This window comes from Penicillium maclennaniae (assembly GCF_028827695.1).
Source record: "Penicillium maclennaniae strain IBT 15551 chromosome Unknown utg000003l:1.0-5670915.0:1.0-5674809.0, whole genome shotgun sequence".
Classification (NCBI taxonomy): Eukaryota; Fungi; Ascomycota; class Eurotiomycetes; order Eurotiales; family Aspergillaceae; genus Penicillium; species Penicillium maclennaniae.
Genome location: NW_026623215.1, coordinates 530,743 through 551,129, shown reverse-complemented (window position 1 = coordinate 551,129; position 20,387 = coordinate 530,743). Strand labels below are relative to the sequence as shown.

Here is a 20,387-nt window from a genome sequence, read left to right as displayed (position 1 = left end):
AATTTCTATCGTCGTGGTCGACGCCACGCGCAGCGCCACCCCGCCAGCTAAGTCGCCTGTCCACGAGTCCCACTTTCTATCCCTTGGGTGCCATGTCCTCTTACGGTGCTTGTGCTTTATCAGCCAAGAATCGTCAAACCACGAGAATACACGGTATTATTCGGCATTTGATGATCCAAATCCTCTCGATACCTAAATTTGTGTGTTCTAGTGGGGGATGTCTTAATCTTTGTCGATGGAACCCGAATATGTGACAAGAAGGTTCATGCAGGGGCCAACATCGCGGGAGTCTACAACAAACAAATACCCTCCAGGGTATATCTTTCATAACATACAGCCTGCATACCTTTCGCGAGGAAATATTTTACCGGTCGTGATTGGGCCAAAACCGAGCAGCGGTGTGGGAAATCCATTTCCGGCGCTATCTTCGAATGAAATGACATCCCCGCTCCCTCGACATCATTTGTTTTTCTGACAGCTTTCTGAGACCCCTAGACGATCATACAATCTAGCTGAAATGGGTCCGCCAAATCCTGCCCAGTCTCTTGCACCAACACCGAATGACCATCCTCATCAAACATCGGATTATCATGTTGCTTCCTCTAAAAAAGCAACCACCGCGTGTTCGGCGTGTCAAAAACGAAAATCCAAGGTATGTATCCAGCTTCGCCGAGCAAGCATCTTGCTAACACCGATATAGTGTATTGGAGGCATCCCGTGCTTGCCCTGTCAGAATTCTAAGACGGAATGCATATTCAACGCGGACAATGATGGCCGCCGACGAGTCACCCTGAAGCGAAGAATCGAAGCTTTGGAGCAGGACCGTGACTTGCTAATGCAGCTCGTGAATACTATTCGTGACGAGGACGAGCAAAAGGGCCGTAGCTTGCTGGATTTGATTCGAAGTAACGCGCCTTTAGACAAAATCCGCCTTCATCTTGCGAAAAATCAAAATCTAAGTAATGACAACGAAGCCGTCGCCAAAGGCCCAAAGATTCCTTCCAGCCCGTTTGAGTTATCTCACAGGTACATGGACATTAAGCGTATATCTGATATTCCTCTCTACAAGGTACCCGCGCGACCGTGGACATCTGTGACGAATGACGACGACTTTGTGTCGCACTTAATTTCACTCTATTTCACCTGGAACAACTGCACTTCAAATTGGATTGACCGCGATTTGTTTTTGAGAGATATGAGATCCGGCAAAATGGGCTCTAAGTTCTGTTCCCCGTTGCTTGTCAACAGTATCTTGGCTATGGCATGTGTGAGTGCCCCTCACTATTCCATGACTCTCGTAGTATCTGGTTGAATATCACAACTAATATCCTCGGTCAAGTTATACTCAGATTATCCCGAAACCCTGGCCATCCCGGGTGATCAAAGCACACGAGGAGATCATTTCTTGGAGGAAGCAATGCGATTGCTGAAAGAAGAAGAAGATCCACTATCACTCACAACTTTCCAAGCGCGAGGTAGCATTTACATCTGGTAAGTCTTTTTGTCTTCCAGCTGACTTGGATCATACTAACTTCAATGGAAAGTCTGACCGACATGGGAAAAGGCAGGCTTGGCTGGCTGAAAATTGTCGAGATTGCGGACTGTGCCCGCGATATTGAGAATAATAGTCACACAATGATCGCAGAGGCGGGTGCAGAGGCTCCAGAGATGGCAAGGGCCATTTCTACGGCTGTTTTTGGGCTGTTCAATATCTGCACGTGAGTTAAAAACACTCCGTGGGGGTCCTGTGAAAGATTCCTGTTGTCTGACTTTCCTACAGAATCAGTGTTCTCGGTCTACAGAAGCCTGCCATCGCTACAAGACCCACAAAACTTGAGCGGCTCTCTCGAGGCCATGATCCAGAAGACACTTGGTGCCCTTATCCCCGCCAAGTCGAACCGGCACCGGCACACACGGGCTGTGTGATCAATGGCGTTTTCGATCTCATGCTTATTGTGTGGGATATATGCGATTATTTCTTCGGAGACGGTAAGCCTGCTGCATTTGATCTTGAAAACGTCAACACCTTTCACTATCGACTGCAAGCCTGGGCTAAAACCCTCCCTGAATGCGTTGGTCTGGGTTGCACGCCGACACCCGGAGTCATGGACATGCAGTGAGTCTCACCTACGACAGCAAGAATACCAAAATAGCTAACAAATACGTATTACAGCATGAGATATTACACAATTATCCTTTTGATATTCGGCTTCATCAAACCAATCCTTGAAGAGAGCGACCTAGCCACTAAGAGCCACATCAAGGCTCTGAGGTTCTCTGCAGCTCACAATATCGGCGCAGTACTCTGTCAATTCCGATCACAATGGCCTGTGGACTGTATTCCAGGAACCGCGATGCAGTATACTTCTGTTGCAATGTTTGCACTCCTCGAAAATCTACAGGATGCCCAAAGTGAACAAGCATTCATTGAATCTTTCATCATTCTCCGTTCGCTCGCTCGACGGTGGAAATCAGCCAGGGGTATTCTTCGGCTTATTCAGCTTACAGCCATGGAAATGGAGTCTACTCTTCCGACGGAAACACAAATCATCTTCAGAGACTTTGAGGCTGAACTCTGGAAAACAGAGCAATCTGGCGGTTCAGCGGCCTTTATTCAAACTCTGCAGTCGCTTTTGATCAAGGGTGAGGATCCTGAGGATCCTAAGGACGCATCCGTGACACCCAATTAATTCGACCTTGATTTTTGGAATATTCCGAAATTAACAGAGCAGATGACGGAACGGATTACCGAAGAGACCACCGAGCGTACGGCGAAACAGGTGACAGACGGGATAAAAGAGCAACGACAGCAACTACCGCAAAAGTTGAGACAGTTTGGACTATCTTATGCCGCGTCTATTTGATATGCTTCTGGTGGATTGATACTGCTATATCTACTTTTGGTGAAAAAGGGGAAGAATTGAGCGTCTTGACTTAGCCCGGGCCATGAAAAACGAGGTCTCCGGCTTTGTGAAAAAATGGTTCCAGCGGACATTTTACTGTTCAACTTATCATCAAATGACTTGACTGCATCCACTCTCCCAAAAGTAGGGACACGAGGGCTGTCTAATTAGATCATGATATTTGTGACGCAATAGGGGAAACACCTCTCTTTACAGGTCACGGGCATGGAACATATTCGACAGATGGTTCTCTGGGAATTCAAGAGCCAGCACTGATTTGAATCCGATATTTGCTGGACTGTATGTGCAAAACCCAGTGATCATGTCTTTGGGGGATCCTTTGGGGGTTATTGCAGTGACATCATCCCAATCCTATACAAGACGCACCAAAAGCCGCAAGGGCCAACTTACGTATTTAGTCGGAAGGTCCTTGGAAGCCACAACGCGCAACATAACATTTATGGTTACTTGCATCTCACTGTATGTATAGCTTCAACAGAATCAAGGTGATATTCTACAAGCTTCTACAGCGTCTGGGTGGATGCCCAGATTAGTCAAATGGTCACCGCCCGCACCGGAGCCGGCATAATCACCTCGTGGATCAGGTCATTAAAGACAATCCACTTTTCTTCTGTCCCACCCATTCATCATTCCTTGAGCGTCGTTCGCACAAAAAGACACAGTCCATCAAAATGGGAGGCAAGAAAGGAGGTGCTGGAGAGAACTCCAAGAAGGCTGCTGGTCAGGCTCGTGTATGTTGACCCCGCCCCCACCATGCTTGTGTGGATGCTAATCTCTATACAGAAAGCCGACGCCGCCGCTGGAAAGAAGGCTGCTGAGAATGCAAAGCTAGCAGTCGAAGAAGAAAAACAGTGGTCCAAGGGCTCGAAGAGCAACGCTAAGAAGTGAGCTTGTCCCAGTGTTTACGACGATGAGGCTCAAGCTAACTGATCCTTTTTCTAATATCCAGGGATGACGCCGAAGCCAAGAAAGCCGAAGCTGCCCGCAAGAAGGCCGAGCGCGATGCCCTACTAGCAGAGGAAGAGGCTTCTCAGCCCGCCAAGGCCAAGGGTGCCAATGCGAAGACCGCCCAGAAGAAGACTCGCGGCCTCGATCTCGCCCAGCTGGATGACGAGCCCACAAGCAAGAAGGGCTCTGCTCTTCATGCTTCCGGTATTGATAATGCACTGGATGCCTTATCCCTTACAAACAAGGATACTTCTAAGGTCGAGCGACATCCCGAGCGTCGATTCAAGGCCGCATACGCTGCCTTTGAGGCTCGTCGCATGCCCGAGATTGAACAAGAAAATCCCGGTCTGCGTCGACAGCAGCGTATGGATCTTTGCCGCAAAGAGTTCGAGAAGAGCGAGGAGAACCCCTTCAACCAGGTGCACGTTGCGGTCAACGCCTCCCGGGAAGAGATTGCTCAGGTCCGGAACCAGGAGCGCGACAAGACCGAGGCTCGTCTAGGCAAATAGATACGCCTGTGGTCAAAATTGGAAAACTTCTTAATGTGAGACCCCGGTGCTACTTGAGCCCAGGCCTTGGGTCACCATCATCAACCTGGAAATGAGGCATCGGGTACTCGCTTTCCTGGGTTCGGTATAAGCTTCACATGGAGCTTGAGCCGGGCTTTCGGTTGATCTCAGCAGTGCTTATACTATTGTTCGGGCTTTGACAGATGCATACATAGACCGAGCGCGGAATTCTTTGGATTCACGAACCATGCAGAGCTGGGCGACTCGGACATAAAATTACGAAATGCAATGACTGATACCTTGTTCACTGTGTTTAATGGTATATAACAAAAGTGAAGCAATGAATGCTCTTGTCTATCCTTACGGAATATCATACCATAATGCTTTCAGCAGAACCACCAGTGTTCTGAAAAATTGTGATAGGTTTCTTTAATGCTAGATGATCATTCACGTCATTGAGCCTCGCACATCCCATACGTAGAGACTTTCATCCCATCCAACACTAGCGCACCAGCCCTCGTTTCCGAATAAGCACCAATCCACACCCGTCACAAATTCGGTGTGTCGTGTCATCCGTCCAAGTTCCTGGCCGACAACCGGACCCGCCGGGCCAGAGCGCATGAGATCCACATCACCCGGCGCGCTTGCATCAGACCGATCGCTCCAAACGCGACAAGTCATATCGTAACTAGCACTCAGAAGAACGTTGGATAGATGTGGCGACCAAGTGACTTTGCGCACTGCGTACTCGTGGCCTAGCATCGTGGCTAGTGGCCCCTGCTGCGGGGCGCGGATGTCGAACGTCCGGATGGCCCGATCTACACCGGCCGTGGCGAGGACGGTAGGGCGATATTTGTTCCAGTCGTGCGTGAGGGCCTCGGCGGGCGGGGTTGCAGTTGGTGGTATTCCTGGCCCGCCGGGTAGGGCAGACGCGGCAGGAGATGCATGGATGGGAATTTGAACAGCGAGGTGGTTCGAGGCCGAGGCAGGGGTGCGTAGGTCAAAGACGCGAACGTAAGAGTCTGATGTTACGCATGAGAGCAGGTCTGGATTATGCGGACAGAAGGCGGCGGAATAGGGTGCAGCTGTGAGTGGGGAGAGTTAGGAGGGACTGTGGACGGTGCGGCGACCAGACTCGAACAGTGCCATCCCAACTACTGGAGCAGAAGCGATCTTTGGCGACTAGGTTCCAGTTGACGCTGAACACCTCCCTGTTGTGTTCTTTCCAATTCGAAACGGGGAAGTCGTTGGCGGTGGTGTCGAACAGCTTGATGCTGCCATCGCCTGATGCGGTGAGGACCTGATTCTCATGGATCTCCGACCAAGCAAGGTCATAGAGGGAGTCTTGTGTTGTGAATCTGCATCATGAATAGAGATGGTCAGCCTGGAGGTTCGGAGATCAAAACCAATGGCTGTGAGAGCGTTTTCTACGCCACTTACGTTTTCACCGGCACAATTCCATTAGCGGTGAGCTCTAGAATGTATAACCGTCCATTACCGACAAGACCGAAGTTGGCTGCACTTGCGACGGCCAGCCGATTGTCGAAAAAGGGCGAATACTTGACCGCGCAACCGTTGAAACCCTGTGTGCGGAAGTGGAGCATAGTGAGGGGCTGATCGGAGTGCGATCACGGAACAGAATTGAAAAGAAACAGTCTAGGGTATCAAAAAGAAACGTTCACCATGTCGCCCGGCCACGGTGTGAGGTCGGAGGGATTGACATCGGGATTGCGGGGAGAATCTAAGTGCAATGCGATGGGCCGAGGTCGGTTTTAGCGCGGGCCACGCTTATCGGTCGGTCCCTTCCCGCGCGAAAGTACATGCTTTCATTGTGGGCATTCGAAGCTGAATTGGGGATACCTTGTTTTAAAGCATGGATGAACATAACATTTTAGAAAGCTCAAGTTTCCTGGAATTTCCTCGATCGGAGTGCGGGTTGGTGTGTTTAGCTTGTGATTGATCCCAGCTCGAGGTGGTAGATCACAGGCCAATGTTACCTGCGCATGAGACTGCTGGGATACACTCCTGATTCCAACAATACTTCCGCCAGCCTGTAGAACTGCAAGATCTGATATATTCATCTCAAATACCACGGGCTCCCCAACAATTGATGCACTCGTTCTTCTATTGTTTGTTTGGAGACTTTGATGATGGAGATCGTGACGTCAATAGCCGACTTACAGTAGTCGAGGATCCAGGTACCCCATTGGAGGGCAGCTTTACCATATCTAAACCATGACAGCGTCTTGTCCTTATATCGTCAATTCCTCATCGTCTTGTGGTGGAGCAGTGACAGATCCGCATGCCCAAGAACTCAGAACCATGCCAGCGATTTAACTTTTAACCCGGAAAAAATAATATGACGCGCCATATAAATGTCCTGGACCCCCTCTTCCCCGTCTCTTCGATTTAAAGAAAGCCCTCACTCTTAAGTGGTGGGTGGGGGAGACATTGGCATGTCCTACATAGAGGCTCCAACTGATCAGATCCCATGGCCGAATCTGTTTCGCACTTCGGCCAAGCTATTCCTCCAGAAGGAAGTATATCGAGTTGGATCATCCCCAGGGTTACGATTCATACCTCCAGGGCCGTCGCGCGACTTCCTAATTCTCACCTGGGGCCCTATTATCTACCGCACATCCTACGGACCCGACTCCAAACGTCTTTCAAGTATCTTTCTGCGTTGTCTTAACAACGCCGTCAATAGGTCATTACACCGAACAATGACCGGCTCATCTGATCAACTCTTTCTAATGGAGAAGGCATACACTTCGAAGGTATTCAATGCAAAACACACGTACAGCGGGTGCAGTATAGAAAGCGTGCGCGAGGCGTGCGCGAGGCCTTTCATAACTTCAAGGCTTCCTTAGCGATCCCTGTGACAAATCTACCGAGTAGGCTACGTGTGTATTTGATGGTGGATGATGATTTGCTTGAATATATGGTCAGCGTTCTTGGTTCTTCTGGTGTAGCTGAGAAGCATGCTGACATCGGATGCTGCTGGATCAGAGTGATCGAGGACAATTTCCCTGACGCACGATTTGGTGACCAGCCCTATGTCAAGGCCATTGATTCTGATGATGCTGATGGAACCGGAGGCTACCGTGGGGTGTCTCATGGATGGGTTTATATAGCTCTTTCGGCTTTGGTTGAGGTTTTTGATGGTCTTCGACAAATAAAATACTTAGTTGAATATCATCGTGAAGGACAGATATATAAATGGACTACGGCATGATCGTTACGCTCTTGTCTTGCAAATTCTTTCAATCAATAGTCAGAATTCAGCGTAGTATTCATCTGGGTATAATTTTGTTCTCCTATCACGTCGAACCACCTGTGAATTCGGGCTTTCTCACGACGCATCCATCTCTACCTTGCGAGGGACTGTCTTCGTGGTACATGGGAGCTGTTGATATTGCCACTGGTGCTTTGATTACTCATCCAAGGGGCTTGTGGTTTAGTGGTATAATACTCCCTTAGCATGGGAGTGGTCCGGGGTTCGATTCCCCGCGAGTCCATTTTTTACCTCATTTTTTTTACCCTTGATTTTCCTTCAACATTCTAGGCCAATCGAGCAATTATTTACTAGAAAAGACAGACAGAAGAAAAGAGAGACTACAAGAGAAGCCTCTTCGCAAGGTGACTACTGCAACAAAATCTCCTACTCAGCTTTTGAAGTATCTGAACAAGTGGTGTCCGCTGTGCACTGCTAGAGTGCGTCCACTTCTTCATACCATTTATGTAAGACACTCAGGTTTTGGTAATGGGTATCTTGCTGACTGCGTCGATGACCATACAAGTGGCGAGGAGGGAGAAGTTAGGGAAGAGAAAATTGACGAGTATAACCCACAGTCTGGTCCATCCGGCGAACAAGCAGCAATGAATGTCTATGTCCTCTTCTCACCTTAAATGAAAAACCCTTCTATAATCAGGCATGAGGCGGCCTGCCAAATCAGCAAATTGCCATTCTTCAGCATATCTATGAGAGCATACTCTGATTGGTCACTTCGGAGCCAGTCATGTGCTGATAGGTGGCTTATCGATGGCTACGACTCATCTTCTTCTCTTGACCATCAACGTGATGAAGCGAAGCATCCATGGACGCGTTCGTCTCGAGGAAACGTCGAAAATTATCCCTGGCTGAGAAAGCTGGCGTGGAATCATTCGAGGCATCGCCGGTTGCTGAGAATCAGGTCGAGGATTCGACCGACATTAAGCTCGCCATTTTACTATCATTGTACCCGGATGTCGAGCAGGATGATATTCTGGACGTTCTTGTGTCATGCGAGGGCTCCGTAGATGCGGCGTCAGCGTTGCTGTCCTCGCAAGGGCCCACAGCAAAAGCACCAAACCCTAAGAGACGGGCGGCACCCAACTCTTCATTCGGCATTCAAACGTCCATGTCATCGCACGTTTTAACGAGAGGGGAAGATGGATCTTTCAAGTCTGTCAATAAAAGCTTGACTGACCGAAAGATTCACTCGACCAAGAAAGGCCAAACCCTGCACCTCTACGCCCCCGAGGACGTGGCAGCCCACACACCTTGCACGATTATTCACAACTTTCTTCCCCGGAAGAGGCCAATGGGCTCCTGAAAGAGCTACTCCATGAAGCGGACCATTTTTCAAGATACGAATTTCAACTATTTAGTCGAACAGTACAAAGTCCGCACACTGCGTGTATATACGTTTCCACGCCTGAGGAATACAAGCAACAGACTTCCGAATACACGTACGGCGGTAGCTACCGCGCAAACGTGCGGGAAGCAACGCCGCACTTGCGAACGGTATCACGAAAGGTTCAGACCAAGGTGAATGAAGAGATTCAGCAACGTATCCGCGAGATCTACCCCGATGGAAAGAAACTCAAATACCAATCACCAAAGCAGTGGCGACCAAATGCAGCATTTGTCAACTGCTATGACGGACCGACTGAGAGCGTAGGATACCACGCAGACGAACTGACCTATCTTGGTCCACACCCGGTGATAGGTAGTCTTAGCTTAGGGGTGGCACGAGAATTCCGAGTACGCCGGATTGTCGCCCGGGATGACGAGGCAGACGCAGACGAAGCGGTAGATGAGGGCGGCAAAGAGTCTCCATCGTCGAAGGGCAAAGACCAGAAGGCCGCGGCTCGTGCAGATGCGCAGGGACAGATCTCCATTCACTTACCGCATAATTCGCTCCTAATTATGCATGCAGAGATGCAGGAAGAGTGGAAGCATGCGATCAGCCCTGCGCAAACGATTTCTCCACATCCCATCGCAGGGAATCGGCGCATCAATGTTACCTACCGTTGGTATCGCGATACTCTGCACCCTCGATACATTCCCCGGTGCCAATGTGGCAAGCACGCGATTCTTCGGTGCTCACAGCGCAAGCAGGAGACTCGGGGCCGATACATGTGGATGTGCTATGCGGGATACGCACCAGGTAAACAGGGATGCACCTTCTTCCAATGGGCCGAGTTCAATGATGACGGCGATCCGATGTGGGGGTCGGCAGCTCGCCGAGAGTGCCGATGATACCGCGCCGACCTTAGCCAATTTTTCAGCGCCACAATAGATTCGTGTACAGTTTCCTGCGGAATGACAAGAATATGCAAGATTCTCCACTATAGCCACACCGGACCAGTACTGTCAATATAGTTCTTATGTTACCAGTCCACTAGTCTCATACCCCATGGGTAACGACCGAATGATTCAACCCCGATTTTAAGTATCCTCGGGATCTGTACAAAGCTGTGCGGAGTGGACAGAAAATAAGAAGACGAATTAGACTTGGAGAATGCTTTTGAAAATCTATCCTCGTACATGAGGGGTCAATTCTCGGGACAAAGGTAAGGTCGTCTTTAGCTTTAATCTGGCGATGGAGTCAGTTCGAGAGAATGATCAGATCGAACAATCAGTATAATTTGTGAACAAGTAATACATGCCAAAGCAAGAACAAATATGAGTTATAGTAGCGTATCCGATAAAAAACCGCGGTAATAATAGAACAAGAAAGCTACCCCGAGAGACCTGAGTTGCCATTTGACCGAACATCCAGGCCCACACTCAGCTCATTGAATTTTGCAACTGTTAAAATATTTGTCTGTCAATAGTCAAGCGAGGAGTTCAGGGCTGAATTGGACTTCGGATAATTGTGAGCTGGCTCTCCTCATGAATAGTGCTAGTTGCTGGCAGAAGCGAATGCTGATACTCAACGTGAGCAGTCAGAATAGGCTGGATGACTTCTCCGCAGGAGTATTCCATCAGAAGATCATTAATTTGGGAAATCATTTCTTCAATTACTGGATGGTGAGCAGGAGACTGAGAATGATCACCAGGAGTGATCGAATGGAATGCCGAGGGCACGCTCATTTTGACGGGGACAATCCAGGTCTCCCCAGGTCGAAGTAAAGTGAGTTGACAGTCGTTCATGACGGAAAAAATCTGGCAACCTTTGCCAGGAATGATAGAAAGTCGGAGGTTGACAACGGACCCTGGGCAAATGCCAGTACGAAGCTGCCGAACGACTCGTGACACTTTGCGAATGAAGTGGGTTCCTCGTGGGTATGCGTTGCCAACACCAACGTCATAATATATGTGCCATCCGGACTTAAGAGGGCTTTGGTTCAACGGGAGACAAGGCTGAGGTGTGATGGTGTTGAACCCGATTGCTTGGTTGATTGAAGGTATCGCTAAATGCAACGGTGAAGTTCCAGAAATGAAAAACAAGTGGCAAAATGCAGACCTCGGGCAGCCTGGAAACAGCCCGGACACTCGCTCAATGACTTCGCCAAGGCTAAGACTCGCTTTGCAATAATTGGGAGGTTGGAACAAAAGAAACAAATTCAATGCAGATCGGACAGCGTCCATTGAGTGGAAGTCCAAGGAAAGTAATACCTCGAAGCCGAGGCTTTTCCTCCCATCAACATATGCGAGACCAATTCTGTCATAATCGGAAATGAGATTTGAAGCCAAAGCGGAAGCACCAAAAGTGATCTGCGTCAGGAGATTGACGGACGGCTGGGCCCTGGTGAGTGAATGAGCTTGTGTATCTTTGACTGACGAGACGAGAAATTGAACTCACACACTATGCAGGAGTATAATCACATCAAGCGGCGCGAGACCCGAGCTTTCGGAAACCGAGACAGAGTTGACATCGGCAGATACTTGTACCGTAGTACATAATGTTGAAGACAAAAGGCCGATTTGGGGCTGGTTGGTAATAGATCTCACGCTGACAAAAGATATTGGCAGGTCCAGAGGACATAGGGATCCGACGCCATCTTCATTTTTGTGTTTCAGAGCTTGCCTTAGGTCCGGAGTTGAAGGCCTCATCTCCCTTGAGCCGTAAACCGAGTTCGAACCAGATGTTAGATCCGGCCCAAGAGAATCCCATGATCCGGAGCTCCAGCGAACCGTAAGCCGCGAGCGAGGCTGATTTTTGACCTTGATCTTGCTCTCTTGGGTCTTACCCAGCTGCTTCGAGCTCTTACAGACAAGTCAGCGAGGAAACGACCGATAATTATGGGGTGCGGATTACTTTGGTGATAGATGGATTGCCCTCTGTAGAGCCAAGGTCCTGGTTGCCCGTGTCCCGAAGAGCCTTTCCCCCCGATCGCCGTCGTTTCACAACTTGAATTTGATACAGACTATCGCATAGAGATGGAGTTCGAGTTGATGTTGCTGGTCCATTTGGGTCACTGCTAAAGCTCGCCGAGAGCGAAGACTGACGGCGAGGAATGCGAGGATACGACCTGGAAGAACCGACGCTCCGACTCCGTGACTCGCCGCTGGCTTTTCTGACGGTACAAGGCTCGCGGAAAGGGTCGTCCATGGCGATCGCTCTAGACCTGCTCCAGTGCTGTGGAGACTGGGCCATATTGAAGAGGTGCATTTGAGGTTTCGGTTGCAGGACTATCGGAGCCGTTCTCTAGGTCGGAGCGAAGGCGCTTTTTTCGGTGCCAGCGTCCGCGGCAGCAGGGGAAATGGGTCACACACTTGGGTTTAGCGAAGTGGCAATTGCAGCGCTCGGAGCAGACAAGAGCTATGGCAACAGTGCCAAAGAGGACAACAACGGGGACCAGGACCAATGCGATAAGCAATGCAGAGCTCTTAAAATCGAGCGATAAAGTATTGGGCATGTTGTGATGATGGCAATGGTAGATGATGCATGATCAGAGTCTCCAGCAAAACTTGGACTTATTCTGAGCGCGAGGGTTTTCGAGAGGCAGGCGCGAGTGATGTTGAAAACAACTGCATTGTTGGGTATATTGAGGCAAGAACAATCGTCAAGATTTAGTTACGTTCACCACCGATTCCATCTTCTCCTTCACCGAGCTCCTAGTTGCATCGTCCATCCGAGAAAAGCGAATCTATTCTAGTCAGCGTCTGTCGGAACATAGCCAGTTCAATGGGACACACCATCTCGTCGCTACCGCCACGAGGATTGCCATACAACATCGCATCGGAATGGCTCGCCGCGATCTCGTCCTGTACTCGACGCGCCCAAATGCCATCCCAATGCCAGTCGCCGGGGAGCCGAGCCTGCGGGCTTCCCTCGCTTCAAATCACCAGATCTAGCGCCACCTCGGCGATGCGCTTTCCACGCGTGCCATGCCCCAGGGTTGGCAGCTGCTTCAGATGGCAAAGAGTCCAGAACCTCCGCATCGTCGAAAGTTGACCGAATATAATTCAATAAGTCGGCGACGGGCACAAATTTCTTGGCTTCCGCGAATTGATCTGTAGAAGGCACTTGAGCGATTTGAGGAGTGCCGTCGTTTTTATTTGTGTCCTCGCCATTGACGGCATTGCTCGGAGAGCCGACTACAGGATCTCGCCCGTCGGACGTATTGCCCTCCGCCATGGGGCCACTTGGTGCCGCCTGGACACTACCGGACATAGTGCCAATACTGGTACCACTCACATTCCGAGACGTCTTTCCAGACGCAACACCGCTTCGTCGCCTGGCCCTTCCGAACCAGTGAGGAAATCCGTGACGGAGGCTGAACCCACCAGGCGGTAGTCGCTCCTCGTCAGTTGCGCTCACAGGGTCATCACTTGCTGAGTTTGTGCTGAATGTATATGTGGTAAGTGGTACGATCAATGGGTGGAAGACATCTGTTGCGAAGGTCACGAGCGGTGGGAGGTCGGGGTACACGTCAGGGAAGCGGATCTGGAAGCGCACAATGGCAGAGGCATAGGGGCCTAGGTCGACTATTAGTCACGATCTGTAGATTATTGGAGTCTGCACTCACCGGAACGAACGAAGATGACTCCATTCCAGAGCGTAGGGTCGCTGGGTGCCAGGCTCACGTAGACCCCTGGTGGTGCCGCATTCCGCAAGCTCGCGCTGGACGGAGATGAGCACGGTTCGCGCGGTTAGAATGGCAATGGCACTCACAATTCCAGATGTAGCTGCTGCCTTCGAATCGAAGGGACGCAGGGTAACCTCGTAGTCGACATGATGATTGGGAGTGAAAGTTGATGTTGACAACAAACCAATCGCTTCAATCGCTTATCTTGCTATCGCAGTGGAGCTTCGGGGTCGCTTCACCTCTTGACTCACCAACTACATGCACATTGACATTGAGTCGCTTTCAATCCTGGTCTTTAATGCGGCGAGGTCATCTGATAATCATCAGTGCTTCCTATGCTTCCTATGCTTCCTATGCTTCCTATAAATTCTGCTCATTACCCCTTCTCGACGAACATAACACTCTTGATCTCTACCAGGCATCTTCTTTCAATTACCTAGTACATTTATCATGAAGACCATCGGCATCTGCATTCCTACCATTGAGGGTGGCGTCGTCTGCCACCAAGAAATCGGTCGTGAGGCTATGCGGCGGTGTTCCCTACCCGCCCATTGTTACGCATACTCCACTCTATGAGGGGATCAAGAATGCCGTCAAAACGGACGACTTTGATGCCCTCTCCATAGTGCTGAGTGACTCGGTGAACAGTACGGCCAAAGCCGGAGCTCAATTTGCTATCATTCCTTCAAATACTCCGCATATTGTGTTTCCCGAGATCCTGGCCAAGTCAACGATCCCGGTTCTCAGCATTCTGGAAGTCACGGCCGACCACTGCGTGAAGCAGGGCTATAAGCGAGTGGGCATTCTCGGGACTTCTCCAACTGTCCGAAGACGTCTCTATGATGAGCCACTTGCCAAACAAGGTATAATTACGGTCTATATTCCTGATGTAGAGCAGGACTATGTCCATGACGTTATTCAGAACGAGTTGATCAAGGGCATCTTTACCGAGCAAACACGCGACGGCCTCATCTTGGTCGCAAAGCAGCTAGCACCACGCTGCGATGCCATTGTTCTGGGCGAGCTTCCGCTCATTTTGAGCGAGGAAGACTGCGAGATAAAGGTCGTGGACACTACAAGAATCTTGTCACACGCAGCACTGGACTTTGCATTCAATGAATAAGAGATCACAGCGGGCACCCAGCCATTGGTCTTCAAATAGCGTCTATGCATGTATCCAATCTAGGGCCTATTTACTTGCAAAACCAGTCTATCGAGCTCCAGTCCCGGCCTCAACAACCCTAATTGAGTCATACCTTCTCCAACTCCCTCGTATACTCCACCCGCAATGCCTTCGACCCACCAGGCTGCGACATTTCCCATTACAGTCCCAAATTTCCCTTCATTCAATTTGCACACCGCAGATCCAATGTGGACACTGCTCTTGCCTAGTCCATCTGCCGCATCTAACGTCGTGCTTACAAAACGCTCCGTCAGACGATGGGAGCGCTCGTATTCATAGACATTTCGCAAGAATAACTTTGCATAAGGCAGGATGAACCGCACGATAAGAAATATCTGCACAATCATGGACGCGAGAAGCCGATGCAGATATGACCTAGTAGGAGGCCCAGGTCTCGCTTCTCCATGACCCTCCAAGCCAGCGAGATGGATCTGTGGCTCTGCCGCTATTGATGCTTTGACGGACTGTGGTAATCGGTGTTCGATCATGATAGTTTCATCAGCAGTAAGATCCGATGGCAAGGCATCAAGTAGGTACATGATTGCGTTAATATAGAGTGACCGCGCGAGTCGCCCATCAGCACGTGGCTGTTGTGCTTCGTAGCCTGCGTTGCGGAGAAGATTGAACGCTGCCATGGGAGATCTCTGTCAGTCATTCCAACCATGTCAAGACCCTGAGATACCCTTACCGGGTACTACACGATTCCACCGTAACCCCGACTCAGTCTCATATTTCGTCGGAATCCCGGTGTCCTCACGAGGACTAGACCCCCCAGACGAGTCAAAACTCAGATCATCACTCGCTGTTGAGGGCCGCGTCTCAATCGCGATCTCCGTGAGGCTTCCATGATCTGGCAAAGGCAGGTGCGGCTCAGAAGACGAGTGCCGTAATTTCCCGCCCGTTTCGGCTTCGACGCCAGCCCTATGCGACGGATACAGCCGGGGCAGCCGACGGCGTATCGAAGCCGGGATGGGGAGAAGAGGGAGCCGTGAGAACTCCATTCACGTTCTGAGGGCGAGGACTAGTGGATGAAGAGAAGATTCATCGAGGAAGTCTGACAGATAACGGTTATGCTGGTCATGCTGATCATGTCATGCTTCGGTGCAATTTTGTGCAGCAACTTTCACATGCTAGCGTTCTGGCGTCTGATATGCTGATAAGAGCGGGGTCTTTTTCCGGCGCCTTTCGAGATCTGAGATCGGGGCTGAGACTTTGATATTCATCGTCATTGACTTACTTTTAGCCATTGAGTGTAACTTGACTTTGAGCTTGAGCTGGGGAATGTGTGGAGGTTCGGCGAACCCGACCCGGGTTCCTCAGCGCTCTGAGGAATGTACCCGCGCAGGCTCTCCGCGAGTAGGCTATCCGGTTTGCGGCCCCATCTGCTTTAAAAAGTCTACCCAAAACCCTGATGACCAATATTTACCGACCGCCCGAATTCAAGTACGCAATCAATTCTTGCATTCTCTATTTAGCATAGCCTAGATTTCAGCCATCGTGGGGCTAATGAAACTCAGTGGATTGTGGAAAATTAAAAAAAAAAATGCAGCACTTTACCATCTATCTTTGAAGTCGTAGACGGCGAAATGTCTTCAACTGTACCGTGGCTCTTATACCAGATTGCCTGATCCATTCACTCAACATGAACTACTTGGCCTGAGTCGATGCATAAACCCAACGGTTCGCTAACCACGGTAAGAACGAAGATCGGATTATAACGTTATCAAAATGATTTTTGATGAGGATGACCAAACTTCCCACTTGTCCTTCTTTCTTCCCGAATATTAGAACTTTTTGCTAGCCGGTTGGAGACACATCTGATGTCGGTACAGGCTCATTCTAAAGGCTAAATAATCCAAGAACAAAGCTTAAAAGATAATTTGATGATGTTTTCTGCAATATGAAACTGGAATCAGTTATGTTGTGCTGTTCCTTAGAATTCAAGTAGATGTTGGGTGAGACAGGAACCGAAGGATGCTGTTCCCAACGACCCAACAAATTCTAGCATCCAACAAAGACCACGCGTCACATCCACATGGGACCGAGGATGTGGAAGCACATTCTATTGTAATCGATAATTGATTTCCGGATTCTCCACCCCGAAGTAGCCTAATGAGTCTATTAAGACTCTCTGTCATCTTAGGATTTTACTAAAAAGAATATAAAAGTATCACAACCCGATAAATTTGTTATACTCCCAGCACGACTCACCTTCAAATTCATAACAGGCACTATGTCCAAAAGCCAGAAACTGCACATTAGTGAACAGCCCTTCACATGGAGTAACTGGCATCACCATGTCAATTGGATTAACACCACTCTTATCCTCATCGTTCCATCTCTCGGCTGCGTCGCTGCATTTTACACTCAACTGCGTCTTCCAACAGCTATCTGGGCGTTGGTCTATTACTTCTGGACTGGATTGGGCATTACTGCTGGCTATCACCGTCTATGGGCACATCGATCATATGAGGCGTGAGTCTTTTTTTTTATTTCCCCTTCAAAATTCTCGCAAGACTGGTAAAAGATAAGGCAAAAAAAGAGACTGACTCATCGTTCTTCTGTCTAGATACTTACCATTGAGAATTTTCCTTGCCTGTGTTGGTGGCGGTGCAGTCCAAGGCTCTATCCGATGGTGGAGCAGCAAACACCGAGCTCACCATCGATGGACCGATACTGTCAAAGACCCCTACAGTGTACGAAAAGGCGTGTGGTACTCTCACTTCATGTGGATGGTGCTGAAGCAAAACCCTAAAGACCAAGGACGGACTGATATCTCCGACTTGAACCAAGACCCTATTGTGGTCTGGCAGCACAGGCACTATGGTGAAGTCATTCTTGTTTTCGGCCTGCTGTTCCCAATGGTCGTTGCTGGGCTTGGCTGGGGTGACTGGAGAGGAGGTCTGATATACGCGGGAATCTTGAGGTTCCTCTTCGTTCAGCAGGCGACCTTTTGTGTCAACTCCCTTGCTCATTGGCTTGGGGATCAGGTTAGCCATGACCGTTGCGATGCAACTCTTCACTCATTGACAATTCCCATAGCCATTCGATGACAGGAATTCGCCCCGTGATCATGTTATCACCGCTCTTGTGACACTCGGTGAAGGCTATCATAATTTTCACCACGAAGTAAGCGACGCTCCCTCTCAAGTTTTCGTTTCGTCGCTGACCTCATGAAAGTTCCCTTCCGACTACCGCAATGCCATCCAATGGTGGCAGTATGACCCAACAAAGTGGTCAATCTGGGCATGGAAACAGATCGGTCTTGCCACCAACCTTAAGCAATTCCGCGCCAACGAGATCGAAAAAGGTCGCGTCCAGCAGCTGCAAAAGAAAGTTGACCAAAAGCGAGCCAAGCTTGATTGGGGGACTCCCTTAGAACAGCTCCCTGTCTTTTCTTGGGATGATTTCGTTGCCGAGTCTCAGAATGGAAAAGCGCTTGTTGCTATCGCCGGTGTGATTCACGATGTAACAGATTTCATCAAGGAACATCCAGGGGGAAAAGCCCTTATTGGCTCGGGCATTGGGAAGGACGCCACTGCAATGTTCAACGGCGGTGTGTATGAACACTCCAATGCGGCGCATAATATGCTTTCGTCAATGAGAGTTGGTATTGTTAGAGGCGGTGGCGAGGTTGAGATTTGGCGAGAAAGAAATCGCGATAAATTGGCTGCTGTCAGCTCGTCGTAGCTAACTCTATGACACATCTGTAAAAAAGTCTTCACTCGCCATGTTCTTTCAGATACAATTCCACTTTGTTATTTGATATCCCTTCAATGTTGGAAAAATGAGGTAGTTGGAGAACTTGTCAGAACTTAGATCGCCCTCGCGCGAAACTTCCAAGAACGACTCGAGTCTTCTCTGCCTCTATGTCACTTTTCGGCAGGTGCACCACAAAGAAAAACATAAATGGCAGTGTAGACTCCGACAGGGTGAATCAAATTCCTGGAGTACAAAAAAGGACAAAAAGAAGAAATGGCGCTGCCCGGAATCGAACCGGGGCTAAATCGGATTCGTTTGTGTTACCACAACGATTCGTCATACCACTAGACCACAGCACCTGATGCTGAAAACTTCGCAGATCCTGACTACTTCAAGCACAAAATGACGTACTCATCTTGTCAAATCCACTTTTTTTTTCCCCTCTCTTTTGGGACATATCACCAATATAAAATTTCCTAAGAGTTAATAACCTATTTCTTGTATTAAGAGTGGCTACATTTTTTCTATGTCATAGCATAAGTGAGATTCAAACTGGAACAGAGAGCCAAAAAATAACGAACAAAAATATATTGGCGCTGCCCGGAATCGAACCGGGGCTAAATCGGATTCGTTTGTGTCACCACAACGATTCGTCATACCACTAGACCACAGCACCTTGAGATGAGAGCACTCAAACAAAATGACTATATGAGCCAGAGAAAAAGGACTGCGCCTATTCGTCCCGTTCTGCCATCTCCTGACGTATTCATGGGCTCTTGAATCGTTGCAAATACTACTTGATCTGCTCTATTGTATTTGAAGCGGTTGCTTTGGGTTGGCTTGTTCCTAGAATTCTCAATTTCTATTTCCTAAAAAATCCAGGACATTTGTGACACATGACTATCTTGAGGACTGAGGGGGAACGTGACTAGGAAGGTGTGACGCATGACTACCTTTGGGACTGAGGGGAACGTGATCTGGAAAGAGCCGATGACCTAACCCGATTTGGGATAGAAGTGGTTTTGTTTCGTAGTTGCTCGTTTCCCTCTTTCTCTCTTCTTCTTCTCTCCAGTTTACTTGCTCTGTTAATGATACACGAATTCTTCTCGTCTTGGTCCGTAACAACATTTGGATTTCAGACCACGCTATCTCGTAGCCATCCTGTTGTCACCTTCGTTTATATTTAATCAGGTTGTAAGGAACGAAACACTCCTGATCACGCCCCTGAGCGGACTACCAGATCTCTAAGGAGGATGTATCGCCATTGAAGTTGGTCCAAAATTACTCGTGGGCCAGAATTTCGCTCTCAGCTGAATGGATAAACCTGCCTTCTTCCATTTCCTATTTCTTGGATTCTTCGTCCAAGTCTACCTTTCAGCCCAGTTTTATTCTGGGTTTACCCCATGTTCTTGCATAGAAAGTACGCCTGAAAAGAAGATTCAGAAACCAGGGAGACTTGTATACCTATTCAGTAGGGGCGCAAAATCAGAATACCTTCCTATAAAGGTATTTGATTCTACCTGGACACAAAAAAGAGACGTGTAAAGGAAATTTGTGGTTTATGATGTCAAAGTTTATGAAACTCTTATCTTAAAGGTGCTGTGGTCTAGTGGTATGACGAATCGTTGTGGTGACACAAACGAATCCGATTTAGCCCCGGTTCGATTCCGGGCAGCGCCATCATCTTTTTGCTCCTTCTTTTTTTGGCTCTTCTTTATGCTGTAAAACGGAGCTAGTTTGCAGCCAATATAATGTATAATGTATTGACTCTTCATGCAAAATGATAGTTTTCTTATAGAGAAAGTTTACTCAAAATAT

General features: G+C 49.0%; 9 protein-coding genes across 9 annotated transcripts; 5 read left to right on the top strand and 4 right to left on the bottom strand.

The window, feature by feature from the left end:
• Nucleotides 1–517: 517 nt before the first annotated feature.
• N7477_002292 (uncharacterized protein) lies at nucleotides 518–2,690 on the top strand (the record flags this gene model as incomplete). Its single annotated transcript, XM_056963955.1, has 6 exons — nucleotides 518–652; nucleotides 701–1,267; nucleotides 1,340–1,491; nucleotides 1,545–1,718; nucleotides 1,781–2,116; nucleotides 2,174–2,690. The coding sequence occupies 6 exons, from the start codon at nucleotides 518–520 to the stop codon at nucleotides 2,688–2,690; spliced, it is 1,881 nt and encodes a 626-aa protein (XP_056823908.1).
• Nucleotides 2,691–3,595: 905 nt separating this feature from the next.
• N7477_002291 (DUF1014 domain protein) lies at nucleotides 3,596–4,381 on the top strand (the record flags this gene model as incomplete). Its single annotated transcript, XM_056963954.1, has 3 exons — nucleotides 3,596–3,655; nucleotides 3,708–3,808; nucleotides 3,874–4,381. 3 exons carry the CDS (start codon nucleotides 3,596–3,598, stop codon nucleotides 4,379–4,381), a joined length of 669 nt encoding a protein of 222 aa, XP_056823907.1.
• Nucleotides 4,382–4,828: 447 nt separating this feature from the next.
• pex7 (putative peroxisome biosynthesis protein (Peroxine-7)) lies at nucleotides 4,829–5,985 on the bottom strand (the record flags this gene model as incomplete). Its single annotated transcript, XM_056963953.1, has 3 exons — nucleotides 4,829–5,466; nucleotides 5,540–5,739; nucleotides 5,822–5,985. The coding sequence occupies 3 exons, from the start codon at nucleotides 5,983–5,985 to the stop codon at nucleotides 4,829–4,831; spliced, it is 1,002 nt and encodes a 333-aa protein (XP_056823906.1).
• Nucleotides 5,986–8,478: 2,493 nt separating this feature from the next.
• On the top strand, nucleotides 8,479–9,905 carry N7477_002289 (putative CUE domain protein; the record flags this gene model as incomplete). The annotated part of the gene is made up of 2 exons (XM_056963952.1): nucleotides 8,479–8,825; nucleotides 8,876–9,905. 2 exons carry the CDS (start codon nucleotides 8,479–8,481, stop codon nucleotides 9,903–9,905), a joined length of 1,377 nt encoding a protein of 458 aa, XP_056823905.1.
• Nucleotides 9,906–12,214: 2,309 nt separating this feature from the next.
• On the bottom strand, nucleotides 12,215–12,511 carry N7477_002288 (uncharacterized protein; the record flags this gene model as incomplete). The annotated part of the gene is made up of 1 exon (XM_056963951.1): nucleotides 12,215–12,511. The coding sequence occupies one exon, from the start codon at nucleotides 12,509–12,511 to the stop codon at nucleotides 12,215–12,217; it is 297 nt and encodes a 98-aa protein (XP_056823904.1).
• Nucleotides 12,512–12,658: 147 nt separating this feature from the next.
• Nucleotides 12,659–13,832, bottom strand: N7477_002287 (putative ubiquitin-conjugating enzyme; the record flags this gene model as incomplete). Its single annotated transcript, XM_056963950.1, has 4 exons — nucleotides 12,659–12,742; nucleotides 12,826–13,542; nucleotides 13,635–13,719; nucleotides 13,771–13,832. The coding sequence occupies 4 exons, from the start codon at nucleotides 13,830–13,832 to the stop codon at nucleotides 12,659–12,661; spliced, it is 948 nt and encodes a 315-aa protein (XP_056823903.1).
• Nucleotides 13,833–14,134: 302 nt separating this feature from the next.
• On the top strand, nucleotides 14,135–14,807 carry N7477_002286 (aspartate/glutamate racemase family protein; the record flags this gene model as incomplete). Its single annotated transcript, XM_056963949.1, has 2 exons — nucleotides 14,135–14,176; nucleotides 14,262–14,807. The coding sequence occupies 2 exons, from the start codon at nucleotides 14,135–14,137 to the stop codon at nucleotides 14,805–14,807; spliced, it is 588 nt and encodes a 195-aa protein (XP_056823902.1).
• Nucleotides 14,808–14,866: 59 nt separating this feature from the next.
• Nucleotides 14,867–15,868, bottom strand: N7477_002285 (uncharacterized protein; the record flags this gene model as incomplete). The annotated part of the gene is made up of 2 exons (XM_056963948.1): nucleotides 14,867–15,495; nucleotides 15,556–15,868. The coding sequence occupies 2 exons, from the start codon at nucleotides 15,866–15,868 to the stop codon at nucleotides 14,867–14,869; spliced, it is 942 nt and encodes a 313-aa protein (XP_056823901.1).
• Nucleotides 15,869–17,100: 1,232 nt separating this feature from the next.
• Nucleotides 17,101–18,557, top strand: N7477_002284 (acyl-CoA desaturase; the record flags this gene model as incomplete). The annotated part of the gene is made up of 4 exons (XM_056963947.1): nucleotides 17,101–17,342; nucleotides 17,437–17,857; nucleotides 17,910–17,996; nucleotides 18,048–18,557. The coding sequence occupies 4 exons, from the start codon at nucleotides 17,101–17,103 to the stop codon at nucleotides 18,555–18,557; spliced, it is 1,260 nt and encodes a 419-aa protein (XP_056823900.1).
• Between the last annotated feature and the right edge of the window lie 1,830 nt (nucleotides 18,558–20,387).